At 38.6% G+C, this 25,021-nt stretch overlaps 1 protein-coding gene across 3 annotated transcripts in view; it reads right to left on the reverse strand.

Moving 5' to 3' along the window:
* rhbdl3 (rhomboid, veinlet-like 3 (Drosophila)) overlaps positions 1-25,021 on the reverse strand; it is a 63,331-nt gene that overhangs the window by 23,700 nt on the left and 14,610 nt on the right. For 2 of the 3 annotated variants that reach the window (XM_036571424.1, XM_036571423.1), the window contains exon 3: positions 984-1,142. In XM_036571424.1, coding sequence (XP_036427317.1) covers positions 984-1,142 — 159 coding nt within the window. Of the gene's footprint in view, positions 1-808; positions 815-968; positions 1,143-25,021 lie in introns of all 3 variants that reach the window. The other variant, XM_036571425.1, reaches the window with a different exon arrangement.

Consider the following 25,021-nt stretch of genomic DNA (forward strand, 5'->3'; position numbering starts at 1 on the left):
CTCTTGTTTCTTTATCTCTCTCTCACACTTTCACTCTCTCTCACTCTTCCCCTCTGTCTCTTTTCTTTATGACTATCTGTGAAGTTCTTTCTTTCTTTCTTACTTTCTTTCTTTCACAACTTTCATTCTAATTTTTCCTCTTTTACCCCCCATTCTGTTGTGACAACCTATAAACTGTGTTTACAGCAGGCACTCTGTGAAGGACAACAGAGACCCCCTGCCACACACATACACAAAGAGACCCCCCGCTGCGTGCCCCTCATTCTTCCCTGCCCCACTTTCAGTTGCACGCCCACGCTCAACAGTCACATGACCTTGGCTTTACCAATAGTAGCCAGTGTTCTGATCTGGACCTACAGAGGAACATACAATAGATGTGGAGGGTGTTTGTGTGAGTGAGCAAGAGAGAGAGAGAGCGAGAGAGAAAGAGAGAGAGGGAGGGAGGGAGAGAAGGTGCAAGATGGGCTGGGGGGGTGCATACATCTTCCTACGGATTTTATGGAATTCTAATGCAATTCAACATTTTTTCAAAGAGTTTCTGAAACTTTTTAAATACAAAGCATCACAAATAAACACAATTCAACACATCAGTGCATCAGTTTTCGGTGCTAATGATACTGAATATTTTACTTTTTGTGTAGTTTATTTATTTGCCATGTATTAAGTTTTCACTGTGTTATGCTGCATTTGTGACCAAGTGGGAGAAATCTACCACAAGAATTCCGCCCTCCACTCCGACGTCTCCTGGTTGCAAATATATGACGTCGCTTCAACATAGAACATTTAAGGCTTTAAAACAGTTTTAAACTTTCAACTTTTGAGTTTCTGTTTATCATATAGCCTTTATTTTCTATTGGAAACAGTTGAAGTTGCATGAACACTTTTAGGTTGGAAGTAGGAGATTCCGAGCTGGAAATTTTCGAGCTCCCTTAACTTTGATGCTCTTCAGAGGGAGCACTGTGGGTAACGTAGTCCGGACTCACCAGGTTGACGAAGTCCTGATAGCAGATTTTTCCGTCTGCGTTCCCGTCCGCCAGCGCCAACAGAACCTCCAGCTTGTGCGGGTCGAGCTCGGAGCCATGGGCCTCCAGCAGGTCCCGGAAACGCTCCGTACTGATGAAGCCCGAACTCTCCGGATCATACTGCACCGAGATGAAAAGACACACGGGTCAGTTCTAACACTGGAGAAATAAAGTGATAATATGACAATAATTTACTGTCCTGTGCAAAAGTCTGAGCGCCCCAGATGTTATTCCATGTTTTGTTGAATTTCTAATTTTCTTTGTACAAATGTTATGCCATGTTATACACTGTACATTTTACTTCTTAATAAAATATGTTACACTCGGCAAATATAAGTAGAAATTGTGCACTAAAGTGTGCACAAAAAAAAAGTTCTCTGTAGAGGATGTGTTAACTTATTTTTACTTAGAAAATCTACAAAATGTGAAATTTCACCAGGGGTGTTTTGCATATGGCTGTAAAAATGATATGATGTTAATCTGGACAGTGTTGCAACATTATAAATGATCAGATACAATAATTTAGTACTACACACCCATATTTGAACATTTTGTGGCTGATATCAATATTAGGGGGTTAAAAATGCTATCCGATAACAATAGATGCTAATTCTTGGTGCAGTTTGGCAAAATTTTCACATATACAGATAAAACTGAGACTTGTTGATATATGGTAAGATAAGATAATCCTTTATTAGTCCCACAGTGGAGAAATTCATAGTGCCACAGCAGCAAAGGAGGTTACAGTAGGTTACAAGGTTACAGTTTGTTACTTATTACTGTATAGACAATATATATATATATATATATATATATATATATATATAATATGAAAGATAAAAAACATAAACTCTATACGATATCGGCTGACAGTCAAAGGTTCACCCTCAATTCATACAAGTTTGTTTATTCTACTATTTACTATTTTTTTACTATTTTCCATATTTTAGAATAACAGTGAACACATCAAAACTATAAAATCACACATTGATCCGAATTTTCCAATATTGATGCCTCGACTGCAACACCAATTCCTGAATGATACTTTCTGAACACCTTCTTACAAGCTAAATCACACCTATTACAAGCTAAAAGTGGGCGTGGCTTAAACCAGAAAATGAGTGCTGGGAGTTTGTGTATTTACTGACCACAATGTAGTGCAGACTAAACACAAGTGCTGATTTAGAACACATATACACATAATTTAAACAGCCAATCAGCAGCGAAGATGTTGGAACAAGCACGCTTAGTGGCTCACTAAAGCTAAGACTGGCTACATTAGTACAGAAATTTAGCACAGAGCTTTTAATACCCTGCAGTATTGACATAATTCTGACGATTCCATAGAAGTATTGGATGATGGTACTCAGCCCCAGCAGTGCCCTGAAAAATGTGTAAAACAAAATCTAGCTTTTATTTTTGATTCTTCAGTAGCCGCTGCCCCTCGTTCCTGAATTCCTCTGGGATACTGTTTTTCTTTATTGTTATCAAAAATATACATTTTCAATCAGGTGTCCAACGCTTTAACCAGTACTGTGCATACAGTCAAAATAACAACTATCTGTAAATGCACTGTGATGAATTCAGTCTTTTTAATAAAGCAGCAATTTTATCTCCTTTCAGTGTCACATATGCTGATGGTTCAGATTAAGGGAAGCGCAGGATTAACTTTAATAACAGTCTGTGTAATGCTGTGTAATAGTAGGTTAAGTACAGCGCTTAATGATTTATAAACATCAGTTCCAAAAATGTTGGGACAGTATGTGAAAAGCAAAGACCCAGAAAGGAAGTATTTGTAAATCCTTTTTTAACCTGTATTTAAACAAAAGAGTACAAAGACATTTTATCTTATCAACTTTATTGTTCTTGTAAATATACATACGATCACTCAATTGATGCCTGCAAAACATCCTAAAACAAAATAGGGACAGGAGGGACATTTAAGGACATCTTAAACAGGTGATGCAATCATGCTTGGGTATAAAAGGAGCGTCCAGGAAAGGCCTTTATGAGTGAGGATGGTTCGAGGTTTGACATTTTGTCAACAATGCATCAGCAAAAATTCCAACAGTTTAAAAATAACATTCCTCAGCGAGTGACAGCAATGATTTTAGGTATTTTCCCCTTTCCCCAACACTTAAAATGATGGTTCTTCAAGGGTTCTTTAGTAAAGAAAATGGATCTATATGGAACCATGAACACTCAAAGAACCCATTGCATGATTAAATGGTTCTTTGTATCATGAAAGCGTTCTTCAGATTGTTAGAGACTGTGCTGTAGATGATTATATATAGAATCTTTTTGAAAAGGGTTCTACAGTCCTGCTCATCATTATTGGCACCCATGAAGTTTAAGTACATATTGTGGAATATCCCCTGAAAAAATTAATCAACTGAAACAGTTTTTTGTATAGAGCACTCATATTTAAAACAAAAGAGCAAACTATAAACAACAATTTAAAACAAAAAACAATGTGAGGGAAAAACAGAAAAAACCTAAAGCTTGCTGTGACACTGGTATTGGCACCCTTTACATTAATTTAATATGGAAACAAATTTTCACTCACCTGTGGTAAATCGCAAATGATAATCACCTGTGACAAATTCAGTGCCCATGTGACATGAATTAGCCAATGAATGATGACTTCAGGGTTTTAAAAAGCCATACGTTGGGCCATGTTCATTTGTTACAATGGTGAAGACAAAGGAGCTGTCTGAGGACATCAGAAGTGCTATTATTAGCAAACACAAGACTTCCAATAGGTATAAGGCCATCTCCAAAGACCTTGGTATCCCAGTTTCAACAGTGCGCAATGTTATTAAGAAGTTTGCCAAGCATGGAACTGTCAAGAACCTCCCTGGACGTGGGGGAAAGAGGAAAATTGACAAGAGAAGTCTTCGAAGTTTGGTGCGAATGGTGGAAAAAACACCAAGGCAAACATCCAAAGAACTGAAGGCCAACCTGGAACAGTCTGGGGTCATGGTTTCAACAAGTACCATACGCCGCACGCTAAACCATGCAGAGCTTTATGGGCGAAGGCCAAGGAAGAAACCATTGCTAAAGAAAAGACATAAAAAGGAACGACTGATCTTTGCCAAAGAGTACCTTGACAAACCACAATCATTCTGGGACAATGTTTTGTGGACAGATGAAACAAAAATAGAGCTTTTTGGCAATGCAAAGCAACAGTTTGTTTACAGACGGCGCAATGAAGCTTATAAGGAAAAGAACACCCTACCAACAGTTAAGCATGGTGGAGGATCCATAATGCTGTGGGGTTGCTTTGCTGCGTCTGGTACTGGAGGCCTTGACCGTATCACAGGAATCATGAAATCAGAGAATTATCAAGAGATTTTAGAGCGAAATGTCCTACCCAGTGTAAGAAAACTTGGTTTGAGCCGAAGATCATGGGTATTCCAGCAAGACAATGACCCAAAGCACACATCCAAAAGTACACGGGAATGGTTTAAAAGGAAAAAATGGACTGTTTTAAAATGGCCAGCAATGAGTCCTGACCTCAATCCCATTGAAAATCTTTGTGGTGAGTTGAAATCTGCCGTTGGGAAAAAGAATCCTGCAAACATTCAAGAGCTTGAACAAACTGCAAAGGAAGAGTGGGAAAAAATACCAGCTGAGAAGTGCAAGAAGCTTATAGATGGCTACAAGAAACGTTTGGAGGCTGTCATCACAGCCAAAGGGTGTGCAACCAAATATTAACAAGGGGTGCCTTTATTGCTGCACATGCTGTTTATTCTGTTTCTTCTTTAAAATTGCAACATGCAAGTTGAAAAACAATGTTTTTTTTGTTGTATTACTTTGGACCTCCAATTAAAAAATCCTGAAGATATAACTTTGGTACATTTACATTTATTTCTGAAGATATTGTACAGGTTATGCAAAAAAGGAAGGGGTGCCAATAATGGTGAGCATGACTGTATATAGCACCCAAAAGGGTTCTTCTATTGTAACAAGCTTGACATCGTAACAACACCAGAAGCCTTTTTGGTGCTACAGCTCATTCTCCATCAATCTGAAGAACGTTTCGTGATGCAAAGAACCCTTTAGTCATGCAAAGGGTTCTTTGAGTGTTCATGGTTCTACACAAAAACATTTTCTTTACTAAAGAACCATTGAAGAGCCATCTTTTTAAGTGTGTACAGTGCATATCATCAAAAGTAATCTGGAAAAATGTCGGTGCATAAAGGAAAAGGCTGAAAACCACATATGAACACCCGTGACCACTGACCACTCAGACGGCACAGCAATAAAAAACGCTATGCTTCTGTGATGGAGATCACTTGACAAACCGTTGTCAATAAACACTGTTAGTCGCTGCTTTCACAAATGCAAGTTAAGACTATACTATGTACTTTGGAAGCCATATATCAACAACATCCAGAAACGCTTCTCTGGACTCTGGAGCTCATCTGAAAATACCTTTAGGACTATCACAATCATTACATAATCACCTGATCACAATTATCTGAGCTGACTGCAGTTATATTTCATAATTGTTAGCTTTCACAATCATATTGTAGTATCAGCAAAGAAGGAGACACGGGCGAATGCTCTTTTATTGAGCACACAGCAAGTGAAGACCGCCACTCAGCGCTGCCGAAACAGCCGAGATAGCAGGCAGGTCATCTCCAGCTATATACCTCTACTTGACAGTAGGCACTAACCCTGCACCAGCTACCCCACAGAGCAGCACAGAACAGCATGAATAACACACATACACATGTACACTGAGCCACAACAACTTATTTACAGTAAAAGACTCTCCTATTGTAAATACGATGCTTCCCAAGAGCCTCCTCGCATGGCCACTCTGCATGGTCACGCGCTCCATGTGCGACTCAGTAGTGGGAGGCAACATGTTTATATCCCAACAAACAAAACAAGATTTCTGTGTGTTTTCATCAGCTGAGTTGAGGCAAATTCATCAAATTTATCGAGATATGTGTTTTTACGAAAATAACAGTTCAAAAACTTCAGATGGGGCTATAACACCTTTAGAGGGCAGCATTGAGTAATATTTGTTTATTTGAGGTTAAGCTGTGTCTGTGTTAGCTAACAGTTTGGACCCTGTGGTTTGGACTCCAATACAATTGATTTGGAATTACTTAACTAATTAATCGTCAGAAAAAAATTAATCGCGGTAACAGTTACCACCTAGTTACCAGCGTAAAGTTCAAAAGCCGGTTTCTATCATGGTATGGGGTGTATTAGTGCCTATGGCATGAGTATCCTGCCTTGTATAATGGGAGAATGGCATCATACTGAATCAATTTGTCTTTAAGGTGTCTTCAATCTTCAGTGTTATTAAAAGGATAAGCAGTGTAATATAGTGGAAGACATGCTTCTTTAAGAGGCAAAACATAAAAATCCTGTGTTTTCTACTGTTTTCAATTTAATACAGGTTTATTAGCATTTCACACACTGTCCCAGCATTTTTAGAATCAAGGCTTGTATAACCAACAAGCAGCAAAACTACAACTGAGGCATAAACCAGTATAAAGACAATAACAAAAAAAAAAAACAGGATAATAGAGAAAAGATAAATTAGTAAATATTCATTAGATAATGAAATAAGACATGAATGAATGATCCTCACATTAGATTCCCCGTCACACACACGCACACATACGCCCAACAGCCTCAGTGCACACAGCTGGAAGAGTGTGTGTGTGTGTGCTGTTATAATAATTAGTGTCAGGAAGGCACAGCTTTAACACTCTTGACCTTTAACCTTTCGTCTGACAAACACTAAGAAGGTCTCAGGGTGACAGCTCAGATCAGAGAGAGCAGACACAACACATAGAGACATATTCAGAAGTTTAAACTCCATGTTTTGTTGATTTTCTAAGTGGAAATAAGCGAACACTTCCTCTAAAGAGACACACTACCACATGTTTTAATATACAATTACTGTTTACTTACTGAACTTAACAAGCTAGGAAAAATAAAACGTAAAATGTTAACTTTTGCACGTTTTATTTCCCAATATGTTTAATTCAGTAAATAAACAATAATTGTGTATTAAAATATGCAGAAGTGTGTTTTCTGTAGAGATGCAACAAAATGGTAATTTGACTGGGGGCGCTAAAACTTTTGCACCGGACTGTATATACATGTCCCCTAATGACGCTGCACATACAGTCCTGTACAGAAGTTTCAACCAGCCATGAGATTGCTTACATGTGTTTATCAGTTTATCAGTAAGTGTTTTTACCAGTAAATACACAATATGACATCAGACTAAACATATATTTACATAAATAAACACAAACATCAACTGATTTAGTTTAATCTTGTAGTGATTAGATAAAGCAGGTGCTGCATGGTAAATGTAAATACTGGACTTTGCCCAGCAGAGAGCAGAAAATAGTTAAGATAACCTGCAGAACAATCACAGTGACTGTTTATTTGTTTATTTTCTGTCTAAAGTTCTGACCCACCTTCTCCTGAAGCACCTCGGCTAGTTTCTGTCTGGCGTTGATCGAGTCCCCAAACGTTTTCATTCTTACGTTTACTCTGCACGCTACACACGCACACACAGCGTCTGACCGCAACAGGCAACAACTGACCCCCCCACATCCCTCCGCCCCCCCGCAACCATGAGGATTTACAGTTCAACACACACAAACCCCTCCCTCCTGTTAGCCTACATCTCTCAGCCTCTGTCTATCTCTAGCTCTCTCTGCCTCACTCTCTCATACTCTCCATTTCTCTCTCTCACTCTATCTCTCTTTCTCTATTTCTTTATCTCTCACTCTCTCTCTCTCTTTCTCACTCTCTCTATATCTCTCTATCTCTCTTTCTCTAACTCTCTCTCTCTCTCGTTGTTTCTCATCTCTCATTCTCTTTCCTGTCTGTCTCTGCCTATCCCTCTATAACTTGCTTTCTTTACCTCTATAACTTGTCATTCTTACTCTCTTTTCCTCTTCCGCCTGTCTCTCTCTCTTTCACTCTTTCTTTCTTTCTTTCTTTCTGATCTTGATTTCTATGAAATGATGTGTTGGTTTTTATTAAATTGAGATGATATGTGTGTTTCTTGGTGCCAGAAATATGTGTGTGTGTGTGTGTGTGTGTGTTATCTTAATTATTTCCATCTTAATTAATTCATTAATTCATCACTGAATTATATTCCAATTAATATCAGTTTCTCTGGGATGACTGTAACAATGCTACTGTGTTTAACCTTCTCATGTTTCTGTTGGAGTTTCTGTTACACAATGGAATTTCACACACACACAGACACACACACACACACACACACACTAACACACTCACGCCCACCCACACACACACACACACCCATACACACACACACACACACACACATGCAAATCAGAATCTGAATCAGACGCTCTCACAATCTGAGCTGCTTTAAGATCCTCATTAATCCCCAAATAATAGAGACGGGTCAGAGAGAGAGAGAGAGAGAGAAAGAAAGAAAGAAAGAAAGAAAGAAAGAATGAAAGAAAGAAATATATGTGAATATATGCTCAGTCTGAATATCATTGCTGTCCAAAGAAAAACACGTATCTCCATTTCTGCAATTTTCACTTTTCTACATCATTTGAGCACAGCAGCCATTCTTTAAATTGTGTGAAAAATTCATGATGAATCGACCAATAAAAATGCACCAAAGATTCTTAGAATAAAATGTTCTAAAATGTGAATGTTTTGGCACTCTCCTGTAAAGTTACTACTTTGAAAGAAAGAAAGAAAGAAAGAAAGAAAGAAAGAAGGAAAGAAATGGGAAAAGGAGAATGAGAAGGAAAAGAGAGAGACATGGAAAAGAGAAATAGAGAGGAAGAGAAATGCAGTGAGAGAGAGAAACAGAAAGAGAGAGAAATAAAGTACTGTATTTACAACAGTATTTGCAACTGTATTTACGCTACAGACATACTCTGTAGGGGGTCGTGGGTACAAGATCACATCAGACATCACTGACCTCTGACCTACTGCTAATATAGCTGATAGTCTGCCAACTCTCTCTCTCTCTCTCTCTCTCTCTCTCTCTCTCTCTGTAACATATGGACAGTCCAGCAGGCTCATTATCAGGCCCCACATCAGGGGGTCATTTATAAAGACAATGTCCCACCAACCAGTCATAATGCCCCCCCTAAACCCACCACTTTTAGGCTTTTACAATCACTTTAAAAATTAATCATGATTTATCACATCACTTATAACATTTTGTGTAGAAAATCGTGATTAATCACATTTGTCTTTTTTGCTAAAATTTACTCAAAGATATATATTTTTTTTGCAACAAAACTGCTTTTACATTATTTAAAACTGTGATTTTTAACTTTTGAACAGTAGATTATCTGTAGACTTAATGTGTTAATAATGAGTGTGTTTACATGCACTCAATAATCCGATCATAATCAGATTTCTGCATTTATCTGATTATTCAAACAGTCATGTAAACAGCACACTCTGATTTCTTAGATCAGAGTAAGATCTAAAAATCTGATTAAGAAATCTGATAAAGAGAGCTGGATTTTAGCTCAGTAATCAGATTTCTCAGTGCATTACTCTTACTCTGATTTCTCATTCTGTGCATGTGCGAAAACAGACAGCGGTACCAGAAATGAGCAAGCAGTGTTGCTGCAAGATGCAGCAAAACACTGTCAGAGCGACACTGAAACCAACTACATGCTTGGCGAAATGAAGGATTTAAATATTCTTCATCTTCTAGATGATGTATGTTTATATTTTCAGGGAAAGTGGCTCAATGTTTTTAAAAAAAGCCGCACATGAAGTTTGAGTTTTACATTACGTTTACATCACGTCTTCTTCTGTGAGTTTATTGGCTGGTTGTAGAGCAGAAATCTGATTACTATCTGACTCATGTAGACCTGGAGTTTCCACATGATCTGATTACTCAAGTGCATATAAATGCATTGACCGGATACATTTTTTTAATAAAAAAATCTTTTTATTTATCTTATAAACTTCGCCGTTTTTTTGTGAATATATGCTCAGTCTGAATATCATTGCTGTCCAAAGAAAAACATGTATCTCCATTTCAGCAATTTTCACTTTTCTACATCGTTTGAGCACAGCAGCCATTCTTTTAAATTCTTTAAAAGTGTGAAAAATTCATGATGAATGGACCAATAAAAATGCACCAAAGATTCTTAGAATAAAATGTTCTAAAATGTGAATGTTTAGACCCTCTCCTGTAAAGTTACTACTTTGGACATACATGTTTGTCTTTGGACAGCGATGATATGATGCCTGCAACACATTCCAAAAAATTTGATTTGAGATTTTAGATTTTAAGACCCTTTATGACTTGGAATGCTGTTAAATATTAAATAAAAACATCTCAAACAGGTGATGTAATCATGCTTGGATAAGAAAGGAGTGACCAAGAAAAGGACGAATCCTTTTTGAGCGAGGATGGGTCGAGGCTCACCACTCACCAAAAAATGCATCAGCAAATAATCCAACACTCCTCAATGAGCGACTGTACTGTTTTCAGTTTAAAAGGTAATTCAAAATTCAAGAGTGGTTTGGTGTGAAATGCTTTGTTCTAGAGAAACTTACCAAGTCTGAATTGTTCACAGTGGTGGTGATAGGAACCAGACGTCCACCTCTAAAAGCTCCCTCACAGAAAGTTACTACATGAAATGGTTATGAATATACTGCCTGACATCTGAGACACTGTTTTATGATAGTTTTGATAAGATTTTGGTTCTAATGTTTTGATGTAAAATGTATTTATATCCATTGGTGGAGGGATACATGCAGTGTCTTGTGAGGCAAAATAGTTCCCCAAAGAAAACGTATTATTTCAGATTTTCCACTATTTTCCCAACATCAACATCCATATAGAACTTACAAGACATGTGTAGGTTCACTGGTGGTTTTGAATAGTAAATAAAATGTCTATATTTGTGTTGTAGTCATGGTGACCCCTGGTTCCTATCACCACCACTGTATTATAACAGGTGTCAGTGGAGTGGAGTGAAGCTGTGTTTATGCATGTGTGGGGCTGCTATGATCTGCTAAGCTAATCATACTGAATCTCTAAGAATGGCATTTCCTCACACACATACACACACAGGGCTGATCTGGAGGAGGGCGGGTTGGAGGGTCAGTGATCTTTAAGTCAGACCACTTTTTGAAATATCTGGCAAAAGTCCCCTCACATTCCAGCAGCTGTGAATAAAATACATACTATGAGGAAAAAATCTGGTCTTTATCAGCCCCAGGCTCTGCAAAAGGGGGAAAAACAAATAATGAGGACCCCCAACATTCAACCAATGAGGACAAGGGGGCGTATCAACTTGCCTGTCAATCATATTGCATATGCACAGCATAAAGACATCTGAAATTGCGTTGTCACTCATCATGTCCATACTAACGAACTTCGGATGCTGTTTTCGAAAATGACCACTATCGCACCAATAAGCCGATATATTTTGTCCTGCGTACATTTTCTTCCGATTGTTACAGGACTCTCTGAATTACAAGGTTTTTTAGTAGAAAAAATACAAAAATACATACATACATGCTATAGGCTAGCTAACACTGCTGTGCACTGGAGTGATGTGGGGTAAATGTATTATTAATCTTCAGCACTCTTAGATAACAACACCAGCTAATCAAGTTGGAGCCTAAAACTGCCAAAAACTCCCACACTGGACAAAGCCTGCTGTTTGTGTGGAGTATTTTGGTGATGTTGCCTTATGGTGTCAATTCAAAGCAGGATAGCAGTAATTTTCAAATGATCTGATTTTCCCACAGAGAAGAATGGCTTAGATGCAGAGTTCCTTATTTGGGAATGACCGCAACTTCTACAGAGGGAAGAGATAGCCTGACCTTAGCCCTATACAGCTAGACAGCTGGATAGGAGGGACTGTATTTGTATGAAGGCAGGGCCTTGGAGGGAACCATGAAAGCTAAGACGATGAAAGGAAGGGTCTCTATTTATTTGGGGCGGGGCTTTTGGAGGGACCAGTGAAGAGAGGTGCTGTATTTGTTTGGGGAAGGGGCTTTTGTAGGAGACAGTGAAGGCAGGGCTGTATTTGTTTGGAGGCGGGGCTTTTAGAGGGAACAGTGAGGGGAGGGGCTGTTGACTTTAAAAACAGCTGGCTTCAGCAAACTTGCGCCATAATAGATGAAGACTGCTAACAGACATCCAGTGAAGTCTTTCAGATTAACAAAGCTGTGGTTGCATGTACAGAGTGATGCCTCGCCCTTTTCAGCCGTTCACAATTACAGCCTCTCAGACTGCTCATTAAACAGCTGACCTCTGAGTTTGTGTCCACCACTACACATAGCATGTCAAAGTCGAAGCTGCTGCCTGACGGGCTCCAATTAGAGCTTCTGATTAAAAGCTGAACATAAACTTCCTCCTTCTCACAGCCTGGATTTACAACCCAGAGCCAGCACTGATTCCAGATCAGTTTAGTCCTCTAATTCAGTTCTAACGCATTTGAACATGTCTGATCCAACTAATCTTCAGCTTAGTGTGGGAAGTGAACTCTGCATTTGCCTCCTCTGACACATCCCATATAACTACCTGAGTAATTATCGAACCCTTGATGAGCCATGTCATGAAAAACACAAAAAACATGTTACATGGGGTCCATTATGTACTGGGGTGGGATTCACTACAGACCCCACGATATGACAGTCACATTACTTCAGCCACGATACATTTCTAAAACAATATTTAAAGATTAGTAATGTGGTAAGTATGGGGATTTGACCTTTTTGACCAAAATAAAACTTTGCTTTACCGAATGAAGTTTACACATTTTCTAAGCCACTTATCCTTCTGGGTTGCAGGAATGAAGTTCACTCACTTCACAATATTTTTACTAAAGCACAGCTGGGAGCCAAACCCAAAACAAGTCAACTCTCCAATTCCAGTCATGTCAGCTGCCTAAAAACATAGCCTTCCAAAACACATACATGAAAAGACTGGCTGTATTTTGTTTCTTCTGCTTATGAGAGCAATGGGGCATAGCTGCAGAGGGGACTGGGGGGCCTCGGTCCTCTAATTTGGAAGCCAGGTAACAATGAGCTTAGTACATGTTTATACAGTCATATTTAAATATAAAAATTGATTGTTGATTGTTCCTCCTTCTTGTCTCAATACTATTTTTAAACTCAAAATGTTGCAATATTATACTGTATCAATTTTTTCACACACCCTTAAAGGTGATATATATGACATTTTAAACATTAATATAACAGCAAACAAACTATTTTCTATGTAAAGATATAGTGGTAACAGCGTCCTGAGCAGAGAGTGAAGCCACACACTGTCTCTGTGTGTGTAATCTGAGCTTCTCTGTTTTTGTTTTTATTGCGATCTGTCAGTGTGTGCATGGTGCCCTGTGAAAACATCAGCCCTTCCCACGTTTTGCCCTCCCCAGACAGTGACCGTCCACACGGTGTGCATGCACAATTTAAGGTAGAATGAGAAAATATGAGCAAGAAGCTGAGGCTCCAGAATGAAGTCTAGCTGCTACTGCATCATATGATGCCCTAAATGTAACTAAAGCCTAGCAGCGAGGTTGCTGAACTTTACCCTCCTCTGCTGCAGCGCACCGCTAGTAACCTGTTAATGAAGTAATCTTCGTCTTTATTTGAGGGTCCCATTTCGTAGAGAAGATTCCAACCACTACCATTAATAATACAGTTCCAAGCGGCAAGGTGACACTCGAAAACAAGGGGTAGGGGTAAAAATCAGAAATGGGATTGGGCCGTAGTCTAGCTGATACACCTTTTCAGGTAGACTGGGAAAATCTGAATAAGAAGTTGGCGAAAAAGAAGCCGACTTCAGCTTCATAGAGAGGCGAAAGGTATGAAAAGGGAAGAGGAGGCGGCTCCTGTTGGACAGGCGGGTAACATTTACTTACTGTTGCTGTTTCACAGAATCAGTGGGTCAGTATTGTTTTGTCCTGTTTGTGAATATTTGTGATAGCAGCTGGTTAGCTTCACAGCAGAAACTGTAGCGACAGTTTACTAAACCCCAGCCTAGCTAACATTAGCTACATTACTTGCTGTGTCGTTGTTCACTCTAACGTTATGTCATGGTATTTGTCTGTACAATGTTTACGAAGGGTTTTATGGCCACAAAGATCTAAAAAAGTGTGCTGGCCTCAACAATACATGATCATGAATTTGGGGGGTGGAGTTTCTGAAAAAGCACTAAAGGGAGGGGTGTGTTTGTTTTGCTGTTGAGTTCAAATATCATCATATTTTGAATTGTGTACTGCTCCATTGTCTCATAGTTTGAAAATACAAAATACTTCCTTATATTGTGTGAAAAATTAATGATTAATAGACCAATGTAATTGGTCTAAAATGACTTGGAATTCAGTCTTTTTTTACTTTGACCTCTATTGAAAGTTAAGAATGTTTTTCCTCCTCCTGTAAAGTTATCATATTGGAGATGCAACTTTTAATCCCAACAGTGACGATATACTGCCAATATTCCACATTGTTTTTAGAGCATTGTTTTTAATAGATTCTTTTTCCAATTGGAAAATCCAGTTCAGCAACATGGACCATTTCCTTCTTTCATCAAAACGGAAATGACTTAATTTTTGCATGAAAGGGTTAAAAAAAGGTTTCTGACCTCAGATCAGTAAATGGGTGTTGCTATCCACTCCTCATCCCACACTGAAATGACAGACTCTGGCTGGTCTGCTCACACAGCTGCGGCGAGCAGCAACAAATTGGCGGCATGTGGTGGGCGACCAAATTTGCAACAGCGCCATCAAAACACTTCAGTTTAGGAGCTTTGCTCGCCTACTGATTCCATCGGCTCTGATTGGACCCTCGTGCCCTCCACTGCAGCAGATGCACTATAAGAGACTATTGTAGCGGCTCTAGGTCCTCAGGCGAAGGGGTCCCAGGGTGTGGTCCCCAGAGGCTGAGGCCACGGTGAAGGTTAGCTCACATCCAGCCTGCTTGTAATTCTGCTTTCTTATGGAAATTGGGGGGTTTTGTTGAGTGGCAGTTGGGCCGACCTGTTTGTCTCCTCATGTTTAATATCGTACTTAGATGACAATGCTGTATATAATAAAAAGGAACCAAGAAGAGTGTCAGCGAAGCACCAAATTGAGAAGGAGTATCAGTGAAAGCAATATGCATCCCTGGAAAAAACTGAATACTGCAGCACAGAACAGAGCAGGTGCTGTTTTATGTATGCATGGTTTTGACACATTGAATGTAAAAGACCAGAATAGAATTACTCATGCAAGGATAATATTATTGAAGCTGTTAACACTTAGAAATTATGCTGTAATTACTGAAGAATAAGCCTTAGAATATATCAACTATTTCTCAAAATGTCTGCATTAATTTGTGGTTGAGATGTAAACAGTGATTCAGAGTGATATGTGTGAAAAGGCTGATTATAGAGACTTGGATTTCTTTACAGTGGTGGTGATATAAAAACAGGGGTCACCAAGACTACAACACACATATAGACTACAACACACATATAGACATTTTATTCACTATTCAAAACCATCAGTGAACCTACCCATGTCTTCTGGGCTTTTATATGGAATGTTGATGATGGGAAAATAATGGAAATCTTTGTTTTCTTTGGGGACTATTTTGTCTTACAAGGTCTTGCACGTTCACCTCTGCCACAGACATCAGGCAGCGTATTCATAACCATTTCATGTAATAACTTTCTGTGAGGGAGTTTTTAGAGGTGGACGTCTGGTTCCTATCACCACCACTGTGAACAATTTACTCAGAACCAACCATTTAATTATACAGAAATTCCCCTTTAAGGGCTTTAACTGAACTGTAATAGTAAGTGCACCACTATGAGTTTATTTGTGTGTATTGTATCAAACAGAATCTTCCCTCTGTGTCACCAGAAGGCAGCTCACACAAACAGCTCAAACAGCTCAAACACAATCTGTGAGGAAATCTCTGCTCAGCAAAAATACAGCACAATACACAATACATCACTTCTATCGACACTTCCCACCACCTTGTAATCCCCACACAAAAGGTCCAATCGAAGGCTGTGAGGATGTTTTACATAACCACCAGCCCAGCCATCTGAGCAGAGTGGGCCAGCAAAGCCCTCTGGGAAAATCACGATAAAGAGAGCAGTCTGCTGATCACTGACCAGTCTGCTGATCACTGACCAGTCTGCTGACTCCTTGTAATCTGCCATGTTGGCAAGGGGGCATTTGAAAATGCTCTAAACATTCCAACTTGGAACTGGAGTCAACCTGGAGTTTATTATATATATATATATATATATATATATATATATATATATATATATATATATATATATCGCTGCTGTTGGAAGAAAACCTTGCATGTCCATTTTTGACGTTTTTCAGTTTTTGACAGTTTGAAAATGCCTGTTGCCCTTTATATTGTATGTAAAAAAAAGTCTGGTTCCATTGACTTACATTAAAAGTAAAGTATTTTTAGCCCTTCTCCTGTAAAGTTATCATTTTGGAGATAAGAGGTTTTCTTTATATGTATACACATATATATATATATATATATATATATATATATATATATATATATATATATATATATATATGTATTCTGTGCATTCTGACTTAATAAACGGATACTCAGTTAACTGCATAATAGAAAAAGAACACCAACAAAAAATTGACCTTGGACAAAATAATGTAGTGCTGCAAATTTTTTTCAAATTCAAAGTCAGAGTCAGCTTTACTGCCATTTCTTCTCATTACAGATGTGTTAAAACATAAACAAAACGTAGTTTCTCCAGGACAAGGTGCTACACTTAACATAAAACAGCAGCAGACAGACAAAAATTACAATAACTCAGATAGTAAGCTGGCTTGATAAGGCTGGATCATCCAGATTACTGTCCTACATACTGTCCTGCAAGCTCAAAGGTGTGGTTCCAGCTGCATAACCGGCTTTATGTATGATGTTGCTGTTAAAATTATTTACTAAATGAATTTACAAAGAATAACAACAGAAAGAAATTAAGGAAATTTAATAAATTAGATTGTGAGTGGAAAAATGGGTTTTAATGGGTTTAATAATTTAGTGGGTTTTATAAGTTTTCTTGCATCACAGCGCTCTGCATGTATCCCTCCACCATGAGTGGATTTTAAATACATTTTAGAAACAAAATCTTCTCAAAACTATCATAAAACAATGTCTTAGACATCAGGCAGTGTATTCATAACCATTTCATGTAATAACTTTCTGTGAGGGAGCTTTTAGAGGTGGACGTCTGGTTCCTATCACCACCACTGTGAACAATTCTGACTCTGTAAGTTTCTCTAGAACAGAGCATTTCACACCAAACCACTCTGAATGACTCTTAAACATATAATTATGTATAATTTTTGAAAAAATAGTACAGAGTTCCCTTTTAATACAAGCAAAACCGTCACATTTTACTGCCCTGTTAAAACATAAAACATTTTTACTGTCAGCCTGCATATTTTCTCCATCTTCCTGTGATAAAACATAACAAATATGTGTTTTTACTTTTGGAATACGGGCAACAGGAACTGGTGAGCAGGCATTTACATCTTATATGGATAAGTAGTATAAGTATAGCAATAATGATCCCAGCACAGTAGTTTTACTATTAGATGCTAATGGATCAGTGTGTGATACACCAATGACTCTGCCGACTCGTCATGCGAGAGATATCAACATCATCTGCCATCAGCGCTGGGTATACTGCATACTCAGGCAAGCAATCAGTTACAGTCTGCAAATCTCAGCTCAGAGTTTATTCTGCTCACTGCTTGTCCGTCTCAGTGTAAACAGTCCAGTCTGAAGGAGAGCTCAGAGTGAGGAAAAGCAATGATGCGCTCTATCCCTCAATTTCACAGCCTCCCTCAGGATCCTGAAGAGATATCTGCTGGATCACATCCTGAAATCGCCTATATTTCACCCAACATTTGAAGGTCATTTTATTCCCTGCCCACTTTACGTCTGAAGAACATTTTTCCAACTTTCACTCATGACCTGCCTTTCAAAACAGCTGTTCAAATTTCATTTTTAGAAAACACATCCAGCTGTAAAAATTGAGCTGCTGTAAAATAGCCCATATACACACATATGACCTCACTCAGAAACTCTGTATTAATGCACTCAGTATATAGGCAGTAATATCTGGCTATATTGCTTGGCAAACATATTCCACTGTTAACAGAGGAAAAAGCGCAGTGCCTAATGTGATCATTAGTGATGTGCCAGTCTGAGGAAGTTTTAATAGATCAGGTATTAGCTAAAATAATCCTGTACCACTTCAAACCCTTTGTTATATTTTTAACTCTGGTAAAACAGATATTATGATTGACCTATAGGCCCCTTTTCAGAAGTGTGGGGCTACGCTAAAGGGGAATTCCATCAATCTTTTAAAATTTCTGCATAATTCCGTGTCTGAGCTGTAAACAGAGTGATTCTGAGTGGTTTGGTGTGGAATGGTTCAGATGTCTTTATAGTGGTGGTGATAGGAACCAGGGGTCACCATGACTACAACACAAACAGACATTTTATTTACTATCCAAAACCACCAGTGAACCTACACGTGTCTTTGAGTTTTATATGGAATGCTGATGATGGCAAAATAGCGATACATCTGAAATGATAAGTTTTCTTCAGGGACTGTTTTGACCCACAGCGTCCTGCATATATCCCTCCACCATGAATGGATTTTAAAATACGTTTTAGAACCAAAATTGTACAATAAAACAGGGTCCTAGACATCAGACAGTGTATTCATAAGCATTCCATGTAATAACTTTCTGTGAGGGAGCTTTTAGAGGTGGACGTCTGGTTCCTATCACCACCACTGTGAACAATTCTGACTTGGTAAGACTGTTTACATTTAAATCATTTATTTATGTAGAATTTTTAAAAAATCAGTGGAGTTCCCCTTTAAACTGGAATATGTAAGCTTGTAAAACCTGCACTTCTGGCCTTTGACTTCATTTGAAAATACACTCACATTCACAAAGTTTTTCAAATGTGAATCAAAGTCTGGTTAAAAACTATGTAGTGACCACACCACATGCAAAACTGAGAGAAAGGAGAAATATGACTTCATAGAGTATTTACTGCACTATAAAATGGATATAGCATGGTCCAAAAATGTAAAACTAAAATTAAAAACAACACAACCAACTTTTTATTGCTAATAAAATGTTCTACAAATGTTCCAGTGTGTATCATGTGTTCTTTAGTTTTTGTCCAAAGATGAGAAAAACACCTGGGCTTTATGTTGTTTTGCCTAATTTGCATTAAACATGAAGAATGTCTGGGTGATTTCTGGCTCTCTGAGCTATGAAACACACAGAGAATAAAGAGTCAAACATCCAACACCTGTACAAACATCTAAACACAAACACACTCCTACTGGCGCTGTGCCAGCCCCAAATATCTCAGAGATGTGACATCACACCAGACAGACAGGAAATTTAAATAAATAAATAAATAAATACTAGAGTGGACATTATGAAGATCTTATCTTGGCACAGAATATATATATATAGAGAGAGAGAAAGAAGAGAGTGAGATAACTAGATAAACAGAGATATACAGTATAGAGAGATACAGATGAGATAAAGATGGCAGAAAGAGAAAGATAGAGAGATAGAGGGAGTGAGAGAAAAAAGAAAAAGAAAGAAAGGCAGAGGGGGAGAGAAAGAAAGAAAGAGAGACAGAAAGGTAGAGAAAGAGAGGGAGACAGAGAAATGCAGAGAGAGACAGAAAGGGAGGGAAAGACTGAGAGAGGGACAGAAAGGCAGATGGAGAGAGAGAGATAGGGAGAAAGATAGAGAGAGGGACAAGAGACAAGAGAATGGGAAAATGAGACAAAGAGCAAGAGGGAGTAAGAGAGAAAGAAAGAGAAAAAGAGAAAGAGTGAGAGTGATGAATAGAGATAGAGAGAGAGAGAGAGAGAGAGAGAGAGAGAGAGAGAGAGAGAGAGAGAGAGAGAAAGAAAAGGGAGATGGGCAGAGAAAGAAAGGGAGAGAGAGAAAGAGAGACAGAAAGGTAGAGAAAGAGAGGGAGACAGAGAAATGCAGAGAGAGACAGAAAGGGAGGGAAAGACTGAGAGAGGGACAGAAAGGCAGATGGAGAGAGAGAGATAGGGAGAAAGATAGAGAGAGGGACAAGAGACAAGAGAATGGGAAAATGAGACAAAGAGCAAGAGGGAGTAAGAGAGAAAGAAAGAGAAAAAGAGAAAGAGTGAGAGTGATGAATAGAGATAGAGAGAGAGAGAGAGAGAAAGAAAAGGGAGATGGGCAGAGAAAGAAAGGGAGAGAGAGAGAGAGAAAGGAGAAAGGCATAGGGAGAGAAAGAGAAAGGAGAGAGACAGAGAGAGGAAGAGACAGAGAGATAGGAGAGAGGGAGAGAAAAAGAGAGAGAGACAGACAGAGAAACGCAGAGGGAGAAAGAAACAGAGAAAGGCAGAAGGAGAGAGAGACAGAGAAAGGCTGAGAGAGAGAGAGAAACAGTTGGGGGTGGATCAGTGAGTTAAGACTGTGACAGTTGAACCCTTTTAAACGCCACTCTTTTAGTTCAGAGTGAAAAATCTTTATGACTGACGCTCCTCCCCCCCACACAGCCATCACTCACCATAAACCTCCACAGCCACGGCCAGAAAATAGAGAGAAAGAGAGAAAGAAAGGGGCATAATTTAAAGAAAAAAAGAAAAACAGGGCCAGACTGAAGCAACATTAATTATTATTATTATTTTAAAGCATCGTTTCTCACTGTCATGACCTCACATTCACTCCCTTCACTTTCAGACTGACCTGGAGTGACCTTTGTCCTGAAGGTCATCCTCCTCTTTCTTCTCGGAGATTTATGGCGTTTAATGGGGTCGTTTTGGGGAGGGGGGTAGCGGGGTCAGGAACGGCCACTGTCTGAGAGACTCTACTGTTTTATATACACAGTAACTGATACAGTGTGGAATGAAATAATATAAACTATGCAAAAACAGACAGCATCATAAAAGTAGGAATATATGTAATATTTCTCATTATAAAATTAAGTGATATGAAGTGAAATTAATGCACTGACATTGATAATCTTGCCACTTTTAAGCATTATTAAAGTAGTGGGAAACCATGTCACAAAGGTTGCAGGGCTTAAAAGATGCTTAAAATATTAGGCACAGCTCCAAAAGTCAGTATATACAATTATACAGTTGACCTAAGATTAAATCATACTTTTCCCTTATGATTTCTCAGATTTTGCTTTTTTTTTATCCTGTTTCATAGTCGCTGTACATACATAAATCAGCCCGCCACATAACCAATTATCAACATTTGAGAAACCATTTTTAACTTAAAACAATATTTTTAAGAGGTTTAATTGAGGAATTTGTATAAAACAGGTTCATGTTTACTTTTTATATCATTAATTTACACTTTAAAATATGTATTTTATTTAAAAAATTCATTTGTCACAGAGATTTTGGTCACTGGTGTTATCAGGACTCATATACACAGTATTTTCAGCTCTATTAAACTGCTTCTTTGGGTTGAGGCTCATCAGAGAGGAAGCATCTCAAGGCATCTCAAGGCAGGAGTCCACACTTGTTCACCATATTTCATTAATTTATTAATCATGTTGTTTATCAGGCAGCACATAACTTCTATGTGTCACCAGTGTTATGTGCTTTAATGGCTGGGCAATTAAAATTTTGTCAAAATAATGTCATATATCATTTTTAAAGCTGATTTTAAATAGTTGTACAAGGTCACTTGAGCACCAATGGATCAGCCAATTTACAAAATCCTCAGTTTTAACCAGACTGTCAGTGGTGTCACAGTCACTGGTGTTACACCTCATTCATACAACACCAGTAACACGTAACGAATAGTGTTATAAGCCTTTCTCTGTCATTTAGAATCATCCACTGTTTCTTCATTTGCTCCACAGCTTTCTTTTCTTACTTTTATGCAATTATTTGCAATAACATGTATTAAATATTATTGGAAACTGTAGATCGGTCATTCTAAACTTCCATCTTGGAGAAGTAATGAGGGAACATGAGGCCCGCTAGAGTTCGCATGATGGGAAAAAAAAGTGCAGCGCGTCGATCTGGCTCAGTGAAAACTTCAGTCCAGTCAAAAGTCCAGTCAGTGTAAAGAGCTCAGATGACGCTCCATGCTGAGTTTTTGGTCAGTAATCCAGAAGCTGATCTGTGATTGTTCAGAGTGAATGGACAGCAGCGAACACCCGCTGCCCCATAATCCTATTACTGTTAATCCCCACAGGTCAAGGTCTCTCTCTCTCTCTCTCTCTCTCTCTCTCTCTCTCTTTCCTTCACTCTCATGTTCCCTCACCCTCTCATTTCTCGTCTATCTCTCAATAGCCAAGAAGACCTCATGAATTCATTCATTCAGTCATCAGATTCATGCAGCCATCACACATCATTCATTCACCACAGATTCATGCAGTCCTCACGGATTCATTAATTCACCACAGATTCATTCATATATATATATTCATCAAAGGTTCATGCATTCACAACAAATCCATGCATTCACTAGACTCATTCATTCATTACATATTCATACAGATTCCATGCAGTCATCGCAAATTCATGCAAACATCATAAGCCTGCACTGTATCTGTCTGTATGTTGTTTACAGAATCATTTACAATAAAGACTTAATCCAGTCTAAACCAATAGCTGAAATGCCTGAGAAATATCTGTGGCAGGAAAAAAGCCAGAGAATCCCAGAGAGAGATGAGACAAAACACATGGAGGACGCCTCCCACCATCTCCTGTAATTAAGCCACGAATCAGGACAGCAGCCTGAGACTGACTGAGCTTAAAGACAGACAAAACAACCCCTCTCACAGACAACAGAGAGAGCATCGCTGTCTTTTAAGTCAGAAAGATGCAGTTTTTCCTGTGAAACTGAGACAGCAGTGGGAAAACAAACAGGCTACATTTCGTTTCCGTCATCAAACTGCCCTGTACATCTCTAGAACAAGCACAGTTTGTCCTGCTGCGCTGCTTCCTCTGTTGTTTCGTGTATGAATCAGTTTTCATCCACAAACCCCATTTCCAAAAAAGTTGGGATGCTATGCAAAATGTAAATAAAAACAAAATGCAATGATGTGCAAATCATTTAAACCTTATATTTCATTGAAAATAGCACAAAGACAACAAATCAAATGTTGAAACTGAGACATCTTATTGCTTTTTGAAAAATATATGCCCATTTTGAATATGATACCAACAACACGTTCCAAAAAAGTTGGGACGGGGGCATGTTTACCACAGTGTTTCATCACCTCTTCTTTTAACAGCACTCTGTAAGCGTTTGGGAACGGAGGAGACCAACTGCTGTAGTTTCGAAAGTGAAATGTTTTCCCATTTTTGCTTAACATAATGCACCGAATGTTATTAGTGGTGACAGGTCTGGACTGCAGGCAGGTCAGTTTAGCACCCGGACTCTTTTAATACGGAGCAATGCTGTTGTAATACATGCAGAATGTGGTTTGACATTGTCTTGCTGAAATAATCAAGGCCTTCCCTGAAAAAGACGTCATCTATATGGCAGCATATGTTGCCAAAACATGCATATATCATTCAGCATTAATGGTGCCTTCGCAGACGTGCACGTCACCCATGCCATGTGTACTAATGCACCCCTATACCATCATGAATGCTGGCTTTTAAACTGTGCACTGAGAACAAGCCAGGAGGTCTTTAGCTCGGAGGACACAGTGTCCATGATTTTCAAAAAGAAATTCAAATGTTGATTCGTTTGGACACTTTTCCACTTCCTCTCAGTCCATTTTAGCTCAGGCCCAGAGAAGGTGGCAGCATTTCTGGATCCTGTACATATATGCTTTCTTCTTGTGTTTTAGAGTTTTAATTAGCATTTGTGGACGCAGTGCCAAGCTGTTTTCATAGACAGTGGTTTTCAGAAGTGTTCCTGAGCCCATGCAGTGATTTCCACTACAGAATCATGTCTGTTTTTAATGCAGTACCGTCTGATGGCCCAAAGATCACGGCCAGCAAATACTGGTTTTGGCCTTGTCCCTTGCGTACAGAGATTTCTCCAGATTCTCTGAATCATTTAATGTTATTATGTACTGTAGATGAATTTGATCGTGCAGTCGTTTACAGAGTGGTGAACCCCTTCTCATCTTTACTTCTGAAAAACTCAGCCTCTCTGAAATGCTCAATTTATACCCAATCATGTTACTGACCTGTTGCCAATTAACCACCTGGTGTTTTTTTTAGCCTTACACAACTTTACCAGCCTTTTGTTGCCCCCGTCCCAACGTTTTTGGCCATTTTTTTTTTAAATAATACAATTTCTCAGCTTCAACATTTGATTTGTTGTCTCTGAAGCATTTTCAATGAAATACAGGTTTTAAATCATTTGCACATCATTGCATTTTGTTTTATTTACATTTTGCCCAGTGTCCCAACTTTTTTGGAAATGGGGTTCTAATATCTCTTTTTCTAGTTTATAGAAGCATTCATTAAGGTCTGTTATGGACTAATATCTCTTTTTCTAGCATATAAGAGTGTTCAACAAGGTTGTTTATGGACTAATATCACCTTTTTTGCTCATAGGAGTATTCATTAAGATTGTCTATGGACTAACATCTCCTTTTCTAGCATGTAGGAGTATTCATCGAGGTAATTTCCTGACTAATATCTCCTTTTCTAGCTTATAGGAGAGTTCATTTAGACAATATATGGGCCAGTATCTCATTTTCTAGCGTGTAGGAGCGTTCATTAAGGTCATTTATGGATTAATATCTACTTTTCTAGCATATAGAAGAGTTCATAAAGGTCGTTTATCTCCTTTTGTAATACATGGGACTGTTTATTGCACAGTCTATCTGTTTATCAACTAATATCTCCTGTTCTAGAGTACTGGAGCATTTATTGAGGCTGGTTATGGACAAATATCTTATATTCTAGTGTAAAGGAGGGTTTATTGTGATTGTTACGAACTAATATCTCCTTTTCTAGTGTATGA

Source organism: Colossoma macropomum, unplaced genomic scaffold (genome assembly GCF_904425465.1).
Source record: "Colossoma macropomum unplaced genomic scaffold, Colossoma_macropomum, whole genome shotgun sequence".
Classification (NCBI taxonomy): domain Eukaryota; kingdom Metazoa; phylum Chordata; class Actinopteri; order Characiformes; family Serrasalmidae; genus Colossoma; species Colossoma macropomum.